The sequence below is a fragment of the Heliangelus exortis genome, chromosome 8 (assembly GCF_036169615.1).
Source record: "Heliangelus exortis chromosome 8, bHelExo1.hap1, whole genome shotgun sequence".
NCBI classification, from domain to species: Eukaryota; Metazoa; Chordata; class Aves; order Apodiformes; family Trochilidae; genus Heliangelus; species Heliangelus exortis.
Window position 1 is genome coordinate 27013883 of NC_092429.1, and position 20776 is coordinate 27034658.

Below are 20776 nucleotides of genomic sequence, written 5' to 3' on the forward strand. Positions count from 1 at the left end.
GCTGATACTGCAGACTTTTATATAATGCATAGTGTACCTCAATAGCAAAGTTGTCTGCTTGTGTAAGTGACCATATTTTATTTAAAATTAATGTTTTTTAGCTCCAATATCATATCAAAGAATAATCTGTCAAAAATACCACCACATAACGTAACCTGGCTCAAAAAGTTATATAAATACAGACAAAAAAGCCACTGCTTTTAAACAAGACAGATTTAATTTTGGTGGAAATGTAAGAAGAGAAAGGAAGGAATTTCACTCACCTAACAGCTGCACTAGATTTGGGTGCTTGATCTCCTTCATCACAGCAGCCTCTTTCAAGAACTCTTCCACCTCCATGGTATCTTCCTAGATAATCAGAGAGGCAAAAGAAGCACAAATTTATCTTCATGACCAAGGTCACCTTAACATCACACAGCTGAATATAACTGATGGTATCCTTGTCCCCATTCTGCTGTTTTGGGGACAAAATGTAACAAAATAGGGACCAAAGCAAAATGTAACAGTGTTGAAAAGCTGGCTGGCTGGTCTGCAGTACCCTGAGAGTATTACCCTTGCTCTTTTGGTAGCTATTGTGGCTACCAAAGCAGTTGTGGTTGGTGAGAGACTTTTGGGATCACTGACTTAGTTCCCTACCTAGCTATAAAAATCAAGCATAAAAGCTCTTATTTAGGGGGTACATGGAAATGTAGGTGTCAGTGATGAAACACAAACAGAAAGTTTCAAGAAGGAAGATAAATGGCAAAGTTTAATTTTTCCAGGAGGGGAGAAGCTGTAGAAGGTTTCTTTGATTTCTTAAAGCTTCCACAGCTCTTCTGAAGGAAGTTATTTATACAGATCTGACTTGGACATCCCTGCTGGAGCTTCCTGGGCCAAAATGCCAAATTTTTTCTAGGGCACGTGGACTGTTGCAAGCTGGATAAGCTAACTTTGTTCTGCAAAGATACTCTCAGGTATGGATCAGCAGGTTCCATACTGTGATACTTTGGAAGTATAACTGAGGATGTTACAGTTTCCTACCCTCATCATAAATGGTGACCAAATGAACAGTGCAAAACCAATCTGAACCCTCACCTTTAATGTTTTCACAGCAACAGTGAGATTGTATTTCTTCCAAACACCAACGTACACCTCGCCATACTGCCCTCCCCCCAGTTTGTGCTTCATGGTGATATCAGTCCTCTCCATCTCCCACTTGTCATGGATGGGGGACACTCCATAGACTGTGGGCTTATTGCACTTGGGTGCTGGGTAATGCAAAGTTGTCACCAGTCCATCTGCTACTGTTGAGTGATGGTGCACCAGCTCTGCCAGCGTGCTGAAACGGCTTTCTGCTGTCACATACACCTGTAAGAGGGAACCAGAATCTACTTAAATGAAGGCAGCTGGAAGCTTTCAGTAACACTGAAAAACAGGTACAGTGAAAACATTCTAACAGGTATAAAAGTAAGGGAACCAAACTTTAGAGTATTTGCATGCTGCTGGGTAAATAAATAGCAGTCTGGGGGATTTTTGTCTGCAGAAGGCAACTAGGTAGAAGCTATGACGTGAGAGAAGTGCTGTCTCCTGCACTGTGCTTTACAGGACTAGAAACTGTAATCCTTCTGCTTGGCTACAGGGTCAGTTTCTGCATCACTCAACACATCATACTGTTATGTGATCAATGTTTCAAAATGCTGATCAAAAATCACTGTGTTACCAGAGCTCTGACTGTTCTAAGCAGATGAACAGACAGCTACCACATCAAGCCACAGCAGCTTTGCTCCCTGGCTGCTTCCTGACAGGGTAAGTACTGCTTGCACTTCTCCAAAGTGGTCTTTGGTGAGTCACCACCAAACTCTTGACATTTATTTATATTTATTCTTTATTTATATTAATTAATATATTAATATTCTTTATTTATATTAATCAACCAGTGGACCTGTTCTCTCTCTCCACAACTTGAGATTCAGTGCCACTTCCTAACATTAACATCCCTATTCCTCCTCCCCAGAGTGTTATCCAGAGATCCTTACCTTTCCATCTGAGGTGGTATTGATCCTGTAGTGGTAAACACGTCCTTCATACCTGAGGGAGATGGAGAGCTGCCCTGGACTGCTCTCACTTTCACGGACCAGGAAACTGCCATTGATGAGGCTGCTCAGCAGGTACTCTGCTGCACTGCGTGACACTGGCCCGTGGTACCAGGAGTGCTTTTCCAGGCTGTTCACTGGGGTGATGTAGTTGCTGGGCACCCAGCCCTGCCCATTTTTTGAACGTACCTCACTCCATTCACCATTCTGGTTGTAACCCAGGACTCGCAGCTTTTCACCTGTGACCAGAAAGGAAAAAGCAAAATAAGCAGAGTGCAAGCTCTTGGGTCTCGCTGAGGGAGACATCTGAGATCAACTAAGCCTGGGGGTTGTACCTGAATAATAAAAGTCTGCTGCAGATGTAACTAGGCTGTTTTATATACAGTATTTATGAAATAAACTTTTGGACAAAATACCTAGGATACTGTTTCCTAATTTACTTCAGCTTCCTGTAGTCCAGCTTTTTAGACCAGAAAGATTTCTTTTTTTGAGGGATGAGGTTTGCCTCCATTTTGAAGCCTTAAATGACACGTGATTTGGGTACAAGGTCAGTTTCTCCATCACTCAACACATTGTACTGTTATTTGATCAAGGTTTCAAATCATGGTTTGATCATGGTTTGCCTCCATTTTGAAGCCTTAAACAACATGATTTAAATCTGAACAGATCATCTCCTGATATGTGTATTGAACAGAAATATAAAATCTCAGAGATTTCTCAATCCTTAATTTTGCTCCAGTTGAAAGTGCTGAATTCTGTTATCATCACTAATGTAAAGGTTTTCCTGCCTGGAACAGGTGTCTCAACAGGCTGGTGATTTTGGGAGCCTAGGAAGAGCTCAAGTGGGCCAGACTGTTTGGCTGTAGCAGCACTGCCCAGCAGGTGTCTCTGCAAGACAAGTGAGAGAGGTTCTAACAAACACTTAGAATGATCTCAAACCACACTCTTTCCTAACCAGAGAGAGATTCCACTTTCTATTTTCTGTTACCAAGTTTAAATTTTCAGCCTAGCAGCTGCTCTGTGATTCAGAGCCTCACCTTTGGTGATGCTGAGCGTGTTGTCACCACTTGCTACAAAATCGTAAAGTGCAACAAAGAGATTGGGATCACTCTCAGTGGCTCCAAGCAGGTTCTCCTTGGAGCTCCATCTGATGGCTTCGTTCAGTGCCTGGGGTTCAACATCACAGCCATAGGGGCGGTGCAGGGCCTCTGAAGGAAGAAGAGGTCAGGATATTAAAATCAGAAAATCAGAAGTCAGCAAAGCACAATATGCTTGTTATGGAAAGGGAACTCAGTGTCTGCAGAGATTAATTCAGTGGTTTTCAATCCCCACTTTGCTGACTCTTCATTCTATAGGTTAATCCTAACAGGCTGGAGAAGGTGATTAACTGCCTATATATCAGTATCAAGCTATGTACATACAATTTAATATTTATTATAATATATGTACTTAGATATATACCCCTCTATTTGAAAATATTTAGGCATTCGTAGATAAAAAATGGGTGGAAAATTGTGTTTTTTTATTATGTGATGCAGTGAAGGAAACCTTTGGATGCTGAAATGTTTTGTTTTGTGTCTTTATTAACAATGTGGCTGAAGTAGATAGCCTAGGTCTGAAACAGAAACTACAAATACAGGTAAGAGAGACTGAATTATGAGAGAAATGAGGTCTATAGGTTGGGGCAGTAACTGATTCAATATTAGTAGGAATGATGGTGATTTGTAATACATTACAAAACTGTGTAATTAAGAGATGAAAAACTGTCAGGGACAAAATCTAAATATACAGGGTTTTGTAAGGAACAGTAGTAAAAAGCAAAATTGTCTGAACACTTCGTGGTAGTTCCCAGCATCTACATGCATTTTTTTTTTACTGTGTTTTAAGTACATGATAATGTAAATGCTTGAGGTTTATTCTGTTTTGTTTTTAACATGAAGGTACTGCATTTCTGGTCATCATTCAGAGTTATACAGCTTGCATAACCTGCTCATCTTGCAATTACTTAATAACCTACCTCCTGAGCCTTGCCAATGTGCCCTCTGTCACAGTTCTCTTAGCAGCAGTGACAAGGGATTAAGCTACCAAAGTGTCACTTCTCTGATTTTATTGTCTGCATATGCAATATTTGCATCAATTGGTTTTACAATGCACTACCCCACCAGACTGGGTGCCATCAGGGAAAAGAAAGGAAATCCCAATGTCTGCTCAGCTATGGCAGGGTTGCCAACCTCCCACTGTAATTTCTTAGAGCTGGGTGTGCACATGTGCACATGAACAGTTGTTGAACACCTGGAGAGATCACCAGTTCCTATATCCATCTCCTTTTTAAAGGGTAAAAATATATATTTAATTAAATAATACATTCTTTATGCTTCTGCAGTGACTTGTGCTATACAAAATATCCAACTTGCACATCCCTGCTAAGGAGCAAACACAAAAATGGGCAATGTTTCCAAAAGAATAACTGATGCTCCAGCTCTGTATTACCTTAATGGTGTTTAAGTAACTTCTTACTTTCAATTATGTATCTACTGAAAAATGAAAGGCATTAAACAAAAATATGCATTTGTTCTGAATCAAAGTTTACTTGAAGTTTCTCTCTCAAGCCAGAAAAGCTCAAGAGCTGAGCATCCAGCCCTCGAGCACTAAATGAAGTGTTTAACCATGTACAGGAGGGGTAAACCTGCAGCACCCCAGTGCCAGCTGAGCCTGTCCATGAGGACACTGCAGCCAAGGCAAATCCAGCAGCAATGCCACAGCTCTGTCCACATGAAGCAATTTGTGTGCTATGCTGGATGGCAGGCAAGGATTCAAAGCAGATCTGGGAATACTACCACTTCTTAGGAATGCCTGGGAGGCTGGTGCATGGTCTTAACACCCACCCTATCTTCAAAAAAAAGAAAAAAAGAAAAAAAGAAAAAAAGAAAAAAAAAAAAAAAAAAAAAAAAAAAAAAAAAAAAAAGCCAGTGGAAGTTAATGTTTGATGAGAAGCTTCAATCACTTAGCTACAGTGCTTACCTAAAAGTCACATTACCTAAAAATCAAATGCTTTTAAGAGTTCATGTCTCATTAACTTCCTTCACTTTCACTTTTAGAGTGACTTGGATGCTTCAGGTACTGTAAAGGTTATCCAGTATCTACTAAAGGGGAATATACTGGGATGTAAGAGCACCTATTACATTATTATGTAATAATAACTTCTGCTGCTTAGAGCTGGGTAAGGTAAGTAAGATAACCAAAGCACATCACAAATTGTATCATTCACACTGAACAGTCTGCAAGCTCTGTTCACTCCAAGAGTAAGGAAATGTGCTGGGAAGTTTTGGTTTATATCAGCTCCTTTTAAAGGCTGACCATAAATCATACATGACCATATTCATTTCCTATACAGTAGAAAACTTGCATCATTGTTTAGTGTAACAGTTAATACAGATCATGCAAGGAGGTTTTGCTTCATCCATCTCCTTCCTTTTCTTTATTCCCACAGAACAATTTCCTTCTCTCCAGATATGAATATTTTTTCTTTACAGCCAACATGTAAAGGGTGTTCCATCACCACTCTGCTGCCAACACCGTAGAATCATAGAACTGGCTGGGTTGGAAGGGACCTCAGAGATCATCAAGTCCAACAGTCTCTTCAGTCCAAGACCAGGAGGAGGTATACATTAAATTTTTAATTTTAGAATCACATGAAGTGCTTAAGTAGTCTAACTCACAAAATTTAAGACTTTCAATAATCCTCAAGTCTGGATAAAAGCAGCCAATCTCAGTCCTGCCTGACACTGGTCTCACACTACAAGACAAAAATAAGACTTGAAAGGACCAAAATCCTCCCTGAAGCACCCTGAGAAAACCAGGAAAGGGATGGCACAGCATTCCACCCCTGAACATCCTACCTGTGCATCGTGCCCCACCAGGCTCAGAGGCTTCCTCCCCAAGGCAGCAGAGCAGCTTCTCCTCCTTGCCATAGCTGCTGGACTGGAAGAGAAGGGTCCCCACAACCATGCTGTGCTTTCCCAATCTGCCCTGACAAAAGGCCACCACGTGCTGATGGTCACTGGCCACAAGGCCAATGAAAAAGCAAATGCTGCTGAGCAGGCGAAGGAGAAACTGGGAAAACCAAGGTGTGGGTTAACTTGTTTATTAGCTGGAAGAGAGGGTGGAGCTTCCCTGGGAAAGCTGAACAAGCAGAGGATGTGGGGACTGGACTGCAAGTTGAAACAATTTTGAGATGAGCTATAAAGACAGAGTTTTGTTCTGCTAAGAGTTAGGCAACAAAGTGTTTGGGAGGAAAGCAAACAGTTTCCTTGGAGAAATTCCTTTTACATATTACAAACCAGATCACCCATTAAGGTGACCACCCAGCTTGATTCATTTTTCCACTCCACACAGCATTGCTGGAGCACTATTTACATGAATCAACAGGAAATGACATCCATGAAAATATATGTCCTAGAGGCATCCAAGCACTGAGCAAGTAAATGCAAGGGCAGTACAGTACGGAATCATAGAATGGTCTGGGTTGGAAGAGACCTTAGAGATCATCTAGTCCCTACCCCCTGCACTGGCACCTCTCCAAAAAGGCACCATCAAATTACCTCTCAAAAAAACCTTAAGATTTGTTGGATGATTAATTTAAAAGCCTTGGTTTTCTAGCAAAGCCTGTATGGTTTGTAGCAGGACATGGATGAGGAGGGGTTAAAGAACAAGCCATCACCATTGAAGTCTCACACCTGGGAAGGTGGTAAGTGGGTCTGCAGAGTGGTATAAAAGGCCCAAAAGGAAGTAAATCACTTGGTCTTTTGTAGGGGGAAAAAGAACTGCTGCAGCCCACCAGAAAGAAAAAAAAACCCCAAAAACCAGCATTTCTACAATCTAGGAACTCCACCCTCCTATGAGAAAGGCAGCTGCACCATGTGATGAAGACTCAGGTAAGACTAAAGGGAAATGAGCAACTTGGCTTGATCCAAATGTTTGTGTTTTTTGTGGATGTGGAAAAACTTGATGTAAAACTGTGGATATGCTGGAGTAATAAGGAGTTGCTTTGCCCTACATGGTCTGTGACATGAGGTATTTCTCCTGCTATCCTGACCTAATGTATGTGGAAAAGAGAATTTCCTTCCTGGTTTTGCTTCTTGCAGTTATTGTTTTCTCCCCTCTTAATTGCTCCAAGTACTCTTAATCACACTGATATTTGTACTAGGCTCAGCATAGCTGTAAATACACAAAAAATAAGCAGCATTTGCAGAGAAAGACAGCATTGTCTCAGAAATGTGGATTTGCCCCTTGTGAACTCACTTTTCAGGTGGCTCTGAAATGGTACAAGGAAATGGTAAAGTACATATGGAGTTCTGGCTGAATTACTCCTAGCTGTAATAGTTAAGAAAGTTTTACTTGTGTTATCATTTTACTTTTGTTAAAATACAAGAGATGAGTAATTGTTATCTCTGGAACTAAGAAGGATTAGTATAAAGTTAGGCTGGATTAGTAATGTAACTAGAGGATAGTTTTATTGACTCAGTTTTAGCCTCTGTCAAAAAAGTAAAAGCCTTTTAAGGATAGGCTGGCTGGTCTGTTAATGAGCTGATGATATGAATCAAGTAGTAGCCAGCACTGGCATTTTGGGCAAGTAAAACTTTGGCATTGTGTTCTCTGTACCAGGGCAATTCTGTCTCTGTACCCTTCCAGCCACCCCCCCCTCTGGAGGTGTTCCTCAGTGGGAAGGACACAGGGGAGGGGACAGGGTCCTATTAAATGCACCCAGGGAGAACAAAATCATGCATCTTTCTGTGTTCTAGATGAGCATTTTTACTTTTACAACTGTTTTTTCTAGATTTTTACACTTAAGCCTTCGCCTTGACATATGCATCCACCCCATCTGCATCCTATTCCCTTTGCAGTAAGTGCCTGATATAAAAATCTTCATTCTGCTACACTCAACTTCCTCAGTGGAAGAATCCACCTTTCAGGCACAGCAGCTCTTCCCAATTTTTCAGACTACTCCCTGTGGTGCCCTTCAAAGCCTTTTTTGGAGAGTGGTTGCCCACCCTGTGCAACTTAAATCATCCATTTAGAAGCATTTCTCTGGTTCTTCCAGCAGTGGTGAAAAGTTGCGTGTAAGGACATCTTGCTGACTGCATAACCCAGAACAGATGTGTAAATGGAAATGTGGGGTTTGGTGAAAAGGAAAAGGGTTTGGTGGTGTTGGTAGCAGGCCAGGGTGGATGGTTTGTCAAAGGAGGAGAGACAAAGAAAGGGCTATAGGGTAAATACTGTGTACAGCCTCAATCTATACCTTAGCATTTCACATTAGAAATCACAGGTAGTATATATATGTGTATATTTATATATACATGCACATGGTGTTCTATCTTATGAGTTCTCAGATGCCCCTTTTTCACAAAGAGAGACTTAAAAATTATAAAGCTACTAAGATCCATGCATATGCTTTATCTTTTACTTTATTTTCACTTTGAGTTTTCAAACTAAATACAAATCTCCACGATGCTGTTTTACACACAGACTCATGTTATGTGCTTGTTTCTAGAACTACCAAAGCGTAGGCATTGGTCGCTCCAGGTAGTAGACCACCAAGTAACAAACAACTGCTAGAATAGTTGGTGTTTTCCACTGCATTTTCAAAAGTACATCACTTTACTAGACTTTCAGATCTTCAATCAGCTTGAGAGCAGGAGGATTCCTGCCTTAATACGAGGAAATAAAATTGATAACACAGCAGCAAGTGTGTTTCCCATTTTCCTGACATGACTGGAACAATATTAAGTTGTACAGTAATTTTGTTTCTGAAGCTAAGTCTCAGCACTTCCTACTAACCAAAAATACTCAAACTACAAACTAAAAAGCAAACCAGTGCTGAACAGGTCAAGTTCCTGCTGTATAATAACATGGTGACACAGAAGTAGACCTATGAACTTTCTTTACTCTCTAACAGACCTAAGCCCTTACCAAAAGGGACCACAAAGTCTTTTTGATAACAAACCTCTGGCCATGAAAAACATCACTTTAAAAGGGTTCTGACAGCTCACATATGGCTTTGCTAAAAGGCAGGCAACCCGACTGAATGCCATACCCAGGTGTTCCTCTCCTGTAAGCAACCAGGCTCTTACTAAGGTGGTTTGCCCAAGCTCAGCACAGTCACAGCCTCTGGGCCTCCCACAGAGTGGTGCAAGGTTTAAGTACTGTAAACAACCCACTGAATAAAGCCAAGAAACACAGATTCAAGGCAAGAAGTTGGGATGGGCAAGGAATAGGTTTCTATTTATGGTACCAGGCTGGGAAAGACAGAATAGGAGGAGACTTCGGAGTCGGTGAAAAATATCACAAAATTGAATCATGAACAGCTCACATGTTTTAAGCTGGCAGCAATGTCTTGCCTCAGTTATCAAAATATATGTGATATAGAAAAGGTTATTTAAAATGATGTCTTGTAGCAGAGAGAGAAATACATGGGGAAACCTAAATATATTTCAAACAGCTCACCACTTAAATGGAAATTTCACAGAATCATAGAATGGCTGTGGGGAAGGGGCCTTAAGCATCATCCAGTTCCAACCCCCCTGCATGGCATGACCAGAATGTCAGGCAGGGCAGTGCCAAATGCTTTGCACAGCTCCAGGTGATGTTTGTTGCTCTTTCTTTGCCCATGGAGGCTGTGACCCCATGGTAACAGACCACCAGTCAGGCAGATCTTGTCCTTAGTGAAGCTGTCACCAATCACCCCTCTGTTATCTTTGTTATGCCTCAGCAGAACCTTCAGGAGGATCTGCTCCCTGGTCTTGCCAGGCACAGAGGTGGTTCTGACTGGGCTGTAGTCCCCTGTGTCGTCTTTTTTTTTTTTTTTTTTTTTTTTTTCTCTATTCTGTATTTTGGTTATGTTTCCCCTTTTCCAGGCAGCAGAAACTCTACCAGACTGCCATGACTTTTCAAACATGATGGAATCTAGATTTATTATTCTTTTATTATTATTTGTAGTAGCAGCAGTATTTTATTTATTGCAGTTATGTAGTGTATAGTATTACTATAATAACTCATAGTATAAATATAGTCATTATTTATACTTGTTTGTTATTTTATTATCATTATTGTTTAGATGGAAACAAATTTATTTTGCAACATGACAAACTGCTGCATGAGGTGTTGCCATGCACTTATTTAACGGTTGAGGTGGTAACTTATTTAATGGTGGGTTTTCACCAAGAAGGTGTGCTTTTTGGTTAACTTCATATAAAAATCCAAGGGGTTTTGGTGTTAATGAATTTTACTTGGTAGAAGGAGGCTGCTCTCAACTAGTGAGAAGAACTCCACATGTCTGTCTACCTGAATGTGACAAGCAGTTTGCTATTTTAAGATTAAAATCAAGTGATGCTGGCAGAAGGAACTGCCTGGCTTCTGTTTCACTGGTTCCAGCCATCCTCCTCATTTGTTATTAATGCCACCACACATCCAGAGGTGTCCCTCAGCCTCTTTCCTTGATCAGATGTCAGTGATTTACAGTGATTTCTCCTAAAACCACCCTAATGCAGCAAAGTCTTTCTGGTACAGAACCCAGAATGAAATAAATCAAGCTGTGAGTCACTGAAGCATTTGGTAGCCTTGCTGTTTTAAGAGAGAATTTCAAAGTAGGTGAATTTATCTTTTTCAGTACAAACACTGATAACTCAATAGCCTGGTTATCATTACCTCTAAGATTTTCTGTCCTCACAGAACTCTTGTCAGGAAAGTGCCTCTGGAGTAAGTGCACCCAGTAAAATGATGCAGGGTTTTTTTGGTGTTTGGAAAATAACACTTTAAGGTGAGGAACTTGTGAGCACAGGAGAGCTGGACTTAATAGTTATTAAAAAGGTGCCAAGGGTGTTTCCTGCTACAGGTACAGGTCAGAAGCACCAGAATCCTCTCAGAAGTACTAATCTGGCTTCTTTTAATGTGCCTCCAGGCAAGCAACCAAAACCCAACAGATGATGATAAAAATGCTTTCCCACATTCAAAGATTTTAATGCAATTAAAATTACGTACAAAAGGGATTTTAGAATTAAAAGCTACAAATATCACCTCTCCACAAAATCCTGAATGCTGTATCAAAATGTTTGTTACCTTAATTACTTAGAAATTGTTCAGCTTGTGTAAAGCTAGGCAGCTTTGCAGCTGCTGGTATCTAGAAAGAAGCAGAGACACCATCAATTTTAAATGCTCTGTATTACATACCTGTTTCCATTGAGGTGATGAAATTCCAATCTCTGTCACTCTGAATCCTGCGTACTCCCACCATAAGAATTTTAGGAAAAGGAGTGCTGTGAAGGGATATTCCAATTTATAGATTACTGGAAAACTGCACAGATGTATTTCAGAAGTCTGACATTCTTCCTCTGTGGCAGTAAGTTCCAGTAAACCTCTCCAGTATGAAGGGTAAGGAGGATTAGGTCACCCATTCCTTCTTCAGGAAAGGTGGGATGGCCAAACATTATGACAGCTTACAGCAAGTCATTTAACACTTTTTTATTTTTAAATTGGTACGTTGGGAGAGAAGTTGCTTAATGAAGATTACATTTCACTCCAACAGAATTCCTGAGGAGTCTCTAATACTAGTCAGATCAAAGTCAAAATATTATCTGCTTCTAAGCAAATCAAATGAATAGCTGCTTATTCACACAGTGTTAAGACAAGCATTTGAAGTAAGAGGAGTTCTGCAAAAAGACTGCTTGAAAAATCATGGCTCAGCTAACCCCTAAGCAGGTCAGAAATAGCTACACTAACAAAGCCTTGCTGGGGAGAGGTTTATTTTGCACATTTAAAACACTGACTGATAAGACATTTTTTGAGTTAATATGACATGAATGTCTAAGCTGCTTCTCCAGTGACACAATTATTAGAAGTCTTACAGTATTAGATGCTCTCCTTAGACTCAGCACCTGCAATAATGACCACATTAAACTGTTTCTTGAGGGGCTTTTTGAAAATTATTTTTAACCATCTTAGAAAACTTGGAAGGAGAGCACAGAGCTTAACTCACTGAGTGGTAGTCTTGGGAGTGAAACTTCAACCTAACGGCCCAAATTTGAGCTGATGTCACAACTTGAGGCCCAAGTAACTATTTTTGCAGATGCCTTGGACAGGCAGCACTGCTTACCTTTAGGAGGGTATTCAGAGAGCAGAGCTCCCCAGGTGAGCTGACAGAGCTTCAGTTTCCAGTACATGAGTTTAATTTTTAATGGAATCCCAAAATGCTTGTTAGCACAGATGTGATTTCTCAGTTCCATCCACCCACACTGAATACACAGCAATTGCCAAAGCTACAATGCTTCTGATTTAAAACAAAAAAATTCTCTAGCTAAAAATAAATCTCAAAAACTGCTAACCTTTTTTGTTAGCAGCCAATATGCTGTTCAAGCCATTGTCCACATCAATTTTCTTCTGTTGAAGAAGGGGTTTCCTTTTTAAAATATTTGCTTCATCTGACTAGAAATACTCTTGAGATCTTGTCTTCTTGAAATATGTTTGCCTTGCAAAATAAACCAGCATCTCCTCCAAGAAAAGCCAGGCTTTAGCACAGATGCTTGGCCCGAAATTGCATCCTGTCTTGCTAACTTCAGATTCAAGGAAAATTCTAAATGTGGCTGCTTGTCAGGAGATCCTTAGAGCCTGACATTTAGCTGAGCCCTGGCTGAGGGAAGTTTTAGCTGTCTTGCTCCTCCCCAGCCCTTTGGGCTGACTCACTTTTGAGTTGGGGATGGTGAAGACACACGTATGAAGTCAGAGCAACACACCCATTGCACTAATCTTAGCTACTGGCTGCTGTGCCACTTCCCCCTGGCCAAACCCAGACACTTGTCACTGGGTCTGCTGCCCAGACAAGGGACTCCATTCACCAGCATTTCCAACAGCTGTTGAATGGCCTTGGAAACACAAACCCCAGCTGTGGCAGAAGGAGAATTCCCAGCTCAGTGCTGACAGGTTTGCAGTTGCAGGCTGTGTCACTACATTTGCCTTCTCCAGTCTACGAATGGAGGTGTCTGAGTCCACTATTAAGACAAGAATGTAGCCACTGAAGTAACAGTTTTGAAAAATTCTTTCTGTGTTATAGCAGAATTAATTTGAAGGAAAAAAGATTATAGGAAGGCTGAGCAAGGTCAATGCTCCTATTTTAAAAAGTAATCAAAGCTACAAAAGAATCTCTGAATTGCTGGTGTAGTAATAAAATCATCATACAAAGAAGGATAACTAAGTGAACAAAGAAATTATGAATAAAGTAGATCTGGACTGAAAATGCATATTTAGTTTAGTAGGTTTGTGATGGATATTATTCAGTACAGAGCTGGTATTTCTGGGAAGCACAATAAAAGAAAAACTTTTTAAAATAATTGAAGAGAGGTAAGACTAGCCAACACATTAAACCTGAAGGAATTTTATGCAGCTAAGAATTTATATATATGCTACATACACACTTATGTATTATACAGAATTTATGTATGTCTGCTACTGGAGTGGTAGCATTTACTGTTTAGGTAGGCACTGAGATAAATTTTCTTTTCAGGAAGTACTTCTTGTTAACACTGAAAACTACAGAACACGTAAAGGAAGTCTGATAGGAAAAACAAATACTGCCTATCAGATTCAGCAGAACACTTTAAAATGTTAAAAGCAAGCCAGCTAGCTGACAACTGGGATTCTTCAGTCATGTAACAACAGCCATACTACATAACTACAGCCCAGAATCCTGCCTTCACCAGTAGAAGTTGCCTTGGGAAAGGGTTATTATCATTCCAAAAAACTTTTCAAGCCTCCAACAAACTGCAGCTGAAAAGCTTTCTGAGCCAGAGCTGGCATTGCTGTAGTGAATCTTCCTAACAGGCTTCTTCCAACATCTTTCAAGTTGCTTCCTGAAGTAATGCAAATGAAACTCCATATAAACAACGGTATCTTGCTGCACTGTCAACAGCTCAACTGCACACTGTTGTTTATTTGTTTTGAAAACCACATTTGCCACATCATTGATGTTTGTCAGTCTGTAGAGAGGCAAATCATGAACCTGCTGTTTCTTCCCTGCCACTTGTGACTTTTCCAGTCCTTTATCTTACTCTACCTCAGCCACTTCTGTTTCAGGCTTAAGTTCTTCTCAAGCAGTCTGATGCTGAAACAGAACTCCAAGCTTGGAGTTTTTTTCCTAGCTTGACCACATACCCCTCCAGATAACCAGATCAGAATTATACACAGTATTACACAGGTTTTCTGGGCTGCAAGTGCACATTGATGGCTCATCTTGAGCTTCTGTTCCCCCATCACCCCTGAGTCCCTCTGCTCAGGGCTGTCCTAAATTCTTCCTCCTCCCAACCTGTATTCATGCATGGGATTGCCTCAGCCCAGGTGCAATATAATTGGCTCCAGGGAGAAAAACAGTAGGAGACTGGAAACTTGAGTGTGCCTGGATGCAAACAGAGCAGAAATATGCTGTAGATTGGGTTTTTTTCTGGTAGTTTGTTTGTAGAGCAGTAAAGAAAGGCAACTTAAGTAAAACTGTGTGGAAATAAGTTACTTAATTCCCCAGAAACATCAGGCAGGGCAAATCTTTTTAGCAGGTTAAAGACTATCAAGTAAAAAACTAGAAACTGCATGGAAAATGCTTAAAATAGGCTGGCAAGGACAGAATCTTATCTACAGACAAATAAGCATCATAAAGGAGGTAGCTGCAAGTCCAGATTTATCTAACAATTTGTCAAAAGACAAAAGACAATTTGCAAAGCTTTTCTCTAACACTGCAAACATTTCTTCCTTGACTGGGGAAATAAAATTCTGTTTCACTGAATTGCTACCACAAAACCTTCTATTCACCTGGAATAAAAGGATACAGACAATTTAAGTAATGCTGTAAGAGTAAGGCAGGCTTCTCAAGACTGAATTATTCACAGTAACTTAATAGCATTCTGAGATAAAACATGGAAAGGGAAAGGATTAATGCTGCCTCAGCACCCTCAAAATGCGATGCTCCAAAATCAAAATACAGACACATGTAATTCTGGACTGCTTCAGTAATGAAGTTCACCTGTGTGCTACCTCCCTAATTTTAACCAAATTAGTTGTCTTTTGTTCTCGTTTTCATCATGTTGCTTAGAGGTTTTAAAATAGAAATGCATGACAATATTCACTCCCTTCTAAAACAGATACAGCAACTAGAAAAAGTTAAAATGATTTAATTTTGTCACTTGCTTGCCACACAATTACTTGACTACTTTTTCCTGTTCAGGGAGTGAAACAATGATTCAGTGTTGACACAGTGAGGGAATAAGACCCACTTGCTGGTTATTTAAAGAGACTTCCTCCCACTTAACACTGGAATAGCTGTCTGAGACATCTCTCCTGCTGCCAGTGTTTGTGGTGGTCTGACTGGGATGCTCAGGGGATTGGTCAGCATATTGTCAGCTGTTTTTAACTGGAAGTTACTCCAGCCTCTATTACTCTGGGTGCCACCTCCCCCAGTGCTTAGTTTACTCCATTTACTATATATATTCTGAAGGAGGAAGAAGGAAAGAGGTGGAAATTCCCAGTGGGAGGTCTAACATTGCAGCTCACTCAGCAATTTGTTTCCTCTCACTCTGTAAAGTACTGGTTGGTTTCTAAATTACATCCACCTACAGCATCAGTTTTTGTGGATTTTTCTGTAGACTGCAATGCACTTTTCTCTAGAGCTAAGGAGTACAGCACATCATGAACTGGGAGGAAGCATCAATGTTACCTGGCCTCTTGTGGTACTGATAAAGCTTCACACCAGCAGCAATGGGGGCAGAGCAGTAGAAATGCACAGCAGCTGCCACTCAAGTTGATCTAAGTTATCACTGATACATGATGTGCATGAGCAACACAAAACTATGATTTTAAGTCATGCAAAGCAGAGAAATTAAAGCAGAGAAATTAATCCATTCGTATAGCTCATAGGTATACTTACAGACCCACAAGAGGAATGGTATCTGTACTCTACTACCATCAAATAATAGGGAAATAATGAAGTAATTAGTTAAGAAATTATGAAGAATAGGGAAGATGACTTAACCTAAACTATAAAATTACATCTCTGACAGAAGAACATGGCTGCAATTGGCTTTATGGCAAGCTTTGTGCTTGTGCTGTACCTCTTGCTTTGAGGGAGGTATGGGAAACTGCTGCCTGATTTAGGAGTGTTGGTTTAGGACCTATAAATTTTGAACTGAGATTGAAACCAAAGTCTAACTGTGCCATCCAGAAGGGAACTTGCTTGCAGGATCCTCACATCTTTTGCTTTGAATGGCTCAGAAAGGTCCCTTAAGATATTTTTTTCTTCTATATTGACAGTGTCCCACCTCCTTTCTCTTTCCTCCCACTCCAGAGAAAAACATTCCCAGTTGTTGCTGGCTTATATAGGTTGACAGGACAGCTGACTGCTTGGATTACACAGGGCTATACTGTATCCCCTCAAGAACCAGCCAGACTAAATGCTTCCTTTGGGACCAGGGGTCACTGCTGGGCTGTAAGAGCACATCAAGTGTTGTTTTTAAGTTGGAATTTCCAAGTCAAATGCTCCCCTAAAAATCATCCTCTTTCTCCCACCTCTTACAGTACAAACCTACTTCAAATCAGATATCTAAGTAACCAAAAGCATGGTACCTGTACTCAGTTCTGACTTAGCCTCTTAAAGCAAGAAGACAGAATACTGCCTTTTGTCCAGCTACTGGCAACTAAAGCAGCTTTGGCTTTTGGTAGGTTGGGAAAGGATTTTTCAGTTACATTTCTACTGTTTATAAAAATTACCTTTGTAAATCCTGTATCTAAATGTTTTTAAAATAACTGTAGCTCCCTTCCATGCAGTAAAAAGCAGAACATTTTCCATCCCATGTAGGTATTTCTTCCAGCCAAGGGCTTCACTAGCTCATCCTTACAGAGACCTCTTATTTATCACTCCTGAAAGACAGTAAATTACTGCCAGCTTCTTGAGATGCCACTAAAACCCTGCTTTTTCAGGCATTTCTCTCTTGGAACTCCATGCTGTTGTGATATGTACTTAACTCTCAAACTTGTTTGAAGGATACCCTTGAGGTAAACTACAAGTCATGCCTCAGCTCCTGAGCTGCCATTTGGCAAGCAATGGAGCACCCAGAAGCCAACACTTGAGAATTAATGACACATTTCCTGCTTGTCTACATCATTGCCAGAAAGTCTTCCCACTGCTTTCAAGATACTTGAAGCACTTAAGGCCAAAATAACTGTTGCATGGGCTGCTTAGAAGTAACAACTTCCTGGACAGGTTGTAGAACTGAGCAGATGCCAAAACTGTCAAATACAGAGAGGGAAGTGAGGCAAGGAAAGATTTTATATGGGCTTATTGTTGCTTTGAAATCCAGCTCTCTTATAATTTAAAATACACCAGACAAGCATAAGAATATTATTTTATTATTTTTTTAATAAATCCTACATTGGTGAGTCCCTGAAAAACTACACCAAGAGCTGAAATTTAGAAACCTGGCACACTGAAGCTCCTCTACCAAGGATGCTGAAGCTCCTGTGTGAAGATTGTAGAGCAAACATCCCTTAAGGTCATGTTTTCCTCAAGAGGAATAGAGTTCTTGTGCACCCAAAAAATAAAAACCTCTGAAGCCCCTACAAAGACCAAGTGAAGCATCCATGAAGATGAACAGCACACAAATCTGTGGCTGAAATAGAAACGTGAGAGCCTGGTGAATCCAGCAGAAACCTGCATCAAGTGCAAAATAATCTTTTCCACTAAATGATCAGTGAATTAAACATGCAGGGCCACACCTCAGGTTCTGAAGCCAGAAAAGCTGAGTAATGGCAAACATCAAACCGACACAGTCAAATATTTCAAGCAGAATAAGTCCACAAAAGGACTGAATAATCCAGGCTGGCATGTTCTCTTACAAGTAGCCTCATATGTGACTGTTCAGTTAAACTTCCACCTTGAGAACTGTGCCTAACTCTAATGTGGCAGATTACCAGTGTAAGAACTTCCATTTCTAATTCCTACAGAAACTAGACCAACATTTATTCACAGAACTGAGACTCCCGTCTCAGTTGGCAGGAATACTGGCCAAATAACCCATTTGTTTATCCAACTAGTTGAAGGCCAGCCCTTTCCTTTAGCTGTCAGTCTCACCAACCCCGTGACAGCAGAGGAGCTGCTGTTTGTGGCCACTGGGTTATAATCAGCTTTTCATTTAAGGCATACATGTGTAAGCATGGTAGAAAGCCATTAAGGAAAAGAACTGAATGAGTAGTAAAGTAAAATACATGTTAGGAAACAGATCCCTAAACCAGGTAAGAGCTGATCTTATTCTTAGAAACCTAAAGTAGTAGTCTCTTCTGAAGAGACCTTTGACTCTTTAAGCACTTAACTCATCTCTGAATTTCAAAGATTCTAAAAGGCCAAATTTCAGGGAGTCATTTCAGATACCAGGCTTGCTAAAGAAATACAGTACTAAGTGTATGTGTGTAACCTACTAGATTGTGGGGGGTTTTAAGCCATTCTAAACCAGATTCATCAAAGCCCTCCCCCAGCCACCAGAGACAAACCCCAGGTAACTTTTACTGAAGTTTTGAGGGTGTGGACTGACCATGTGGCTGAGTGAACCCAGCAGGCAGCTGCTTCCATATGGGTGGTTGTTTCCCCTGCTCCCAGATGCCTTCTTTACTGCTTCCCCCATCCTCACACCCATATCCAGCTGATGTGCAGGGAGCTGGGTCAGGAAACTGGTGTCACTTCAGTTTTCCATTGGACTGGCTCACCGCAGGGATGGATGAGAGCCAGTACTGGTAAAGAAGGAGCATGGAGGTGGGGGTGACTCTTTTGACAAGTTTTTGACAAACAGGCTCTATTCTGTAAAAGTTTGCTTCAAGATTAGGTTATTTCCTAGACCAATTTATAACCCTCTTCACCACAGGAAAAAAAAAATAATCCAAGTATTTGGATCATAAATTCCTGGTGAATCTTGTAGACGGATTATTTATAATGGACTTTATACTACTGGTACTGCTACTGCTGGCCCCATTACAGGGAAATTACATTAGACACAACAGACACATTCTGGCAGCAGGATTGAAACTAAATTACTCATTCAATTAAAATGTATGGAATCTAATACTAATACTTGCAAAGAAAGGGCAGGTCTTCCTACATAATGACAGGTACATTATAATTACAGAGAAACTGACAGTCTTGGCTTTGTTCTTTGTACATGAAGGTGGCTGCTGTAGTCTAAGACAAATAGACAAAATGCAGGCCATTTCTTTAAACTGGGAAGAAAAATATTCAGGTCTGGGTGTGGAGGTCTCAAACCAGTTTTATTGGGCACTTTGCCATTATTATGACAGCAGTAGATCATGGAAGGGTGGGAGCCTGCACTCAAAAAATAAAACTGGAAAAATCAGCATCTAAAAAAATAGGCACAACCTGGGTAGGGGAAAAGAGGAAGGAGAACTGAGAACTGGTAGAGCATAGAAGAACATTACAGTCTATTCAAGCATTATTTATGTTTAGAGGGACATGGCATTCATATAGGCTCAGACCACCAGACCTCTAAAGAGGTTACCATTATCTTGGCAGCTTGAATGGAGATACACAGCCCTATCACCATCATTACAGACTTCTGAAAAGAAACACTTCAAGTAACTCTTTAATTAAGATTCATAAACTGAGCTTTCTGCAGCTGTTGAGATTCATCTCCTGGTTTTGTCTGGAGGTTTGAGGTGGGGATCACTGTGGAGAACACAGACCCTAGCAGATACAAATGCTACTTGTGCAGCTGTCTTGGGAGGTACAGTGCTGAAAGGACTCGGCATTTCTTCTCAGAGACCAAACCTGAGATGTGCAGTCATCTTTTTTCAGATTTAAATTTGTCTGAGTGCTGACATACACTGGTGACAGTGAACACCTGTCACCCAGCCATGTGCCTGATCTTTCACACAAGAGGCAGGCAGGAAACAGCAGCATGAGGATCTCATCCAAAACTGTGAGGTTTTCCTGAATCTACATAATAATTCTCCAGACTTGTGACAAGACACAACATTTTTTCAATGAAGATATCAATGTTAGTAAGGTTTATTTCCAAATCCTCTCATTGGTGACCTCTCATCTATGTCACCATGTATGCACAGATGTGTAATAGTAATCAGTAAGATCCACAATTTCAGCTGGAACACTTTGATTTAAGGAGGAAAAAGAATGATTATGTATTAGATTGCAGGCTTCTGCTGGTTTGGTGACTACCCTCACTAGTGCTAACCACAGTAAATGCTTTTTCTCACAGGCATAAAATCCACAGCCTACAGAACATTCTCAGCCAGGGCATGCTAATTTGATGACTTGATACTACATAGTGTATTTTTGTAGCACTTGATGAAGGAGTGCCTCACTGTTTTGGTATTTTATTCTCTTGACAGTGGTACAGAGCAGCATAAAATCTGTACTCTGCAGAGGAAGGTCTAAAGCAAAGAAACAAAGTTATTTGCTAAACATCAGACTGGAAGTTATGGCAGAGCAGGACTCAAGTGGTGTGTATCAGCTGTGCTTTCTAAAGGGCAAGATTTAGAGTTTTTCTTACAAAATCCTTACAGTATAGCTCTAATGAGTAACATTATTGGAAGTAAACAGCTATTCTCTCTGCAATGGCAAGGAATTTGGGAACAAACTGTTAACTCAAGAGCAC

The 20776-nt window shown here is 40.6% G+C and overlaps 1 protein-coding gene and 1 long non-coding RNA gene across 8 annotated transcripts in view; one reads left to right on the forward strand and one right to left on the reverse strand.

Annotated features, from left to right (window-relative positions):
- ABL2 (ABL proto-oncogene 2, non-receptor tyrosine kinase) overlaps nucleotides 1-20776 on the reverse strand; it is a 44796-nt gene that overhangs the window by 13338 nt on the left and 10682 nt on the right. For 4 of the 7 annotated variants that reach the window (XM_071751170.1, XM_071751173.1, XM_071751172.1 and 1 more), the window contains exons 2-5: nucleotides 3110-3280; nucleotides 2016-2311; nucleotides 1075-1347; nucleotides 264-348 (exon numbers count right to left, since the gene is read on the reverse strand). In XM_071751170.1, coding sequence (XP_071607271.1) covers nucleotides 264-348; nucleotides 1075-1347; nucleotides 2016-2311; nucleotides 3110-3280 — 825 coding nt within the window. Of the gene's footprint in view, nucleotides 1-263; nucleotides 349-1074; nucleotides 1348-2015; nucleotides 2312-3109; nucleotides 3281-5971; nucleotides 6407-20776 lie in introns of those variants that run through there. The other 3 variants (XM_071751171.1, XM_071751174.1, XM_071751176.1) reach the window with 3 other exon arrangements.
- LOC139799312 (uncharacterized) lies at nucleotides 1343-2494 on the forward strand. Its single transcript, XR_011727225.1, has 2 exons — nucleotides 1343-1785; nucleotides 1994-2494. It is a non-coding gene; the product is annotated as an uncharacterized lncRNA (long non-coding RNA).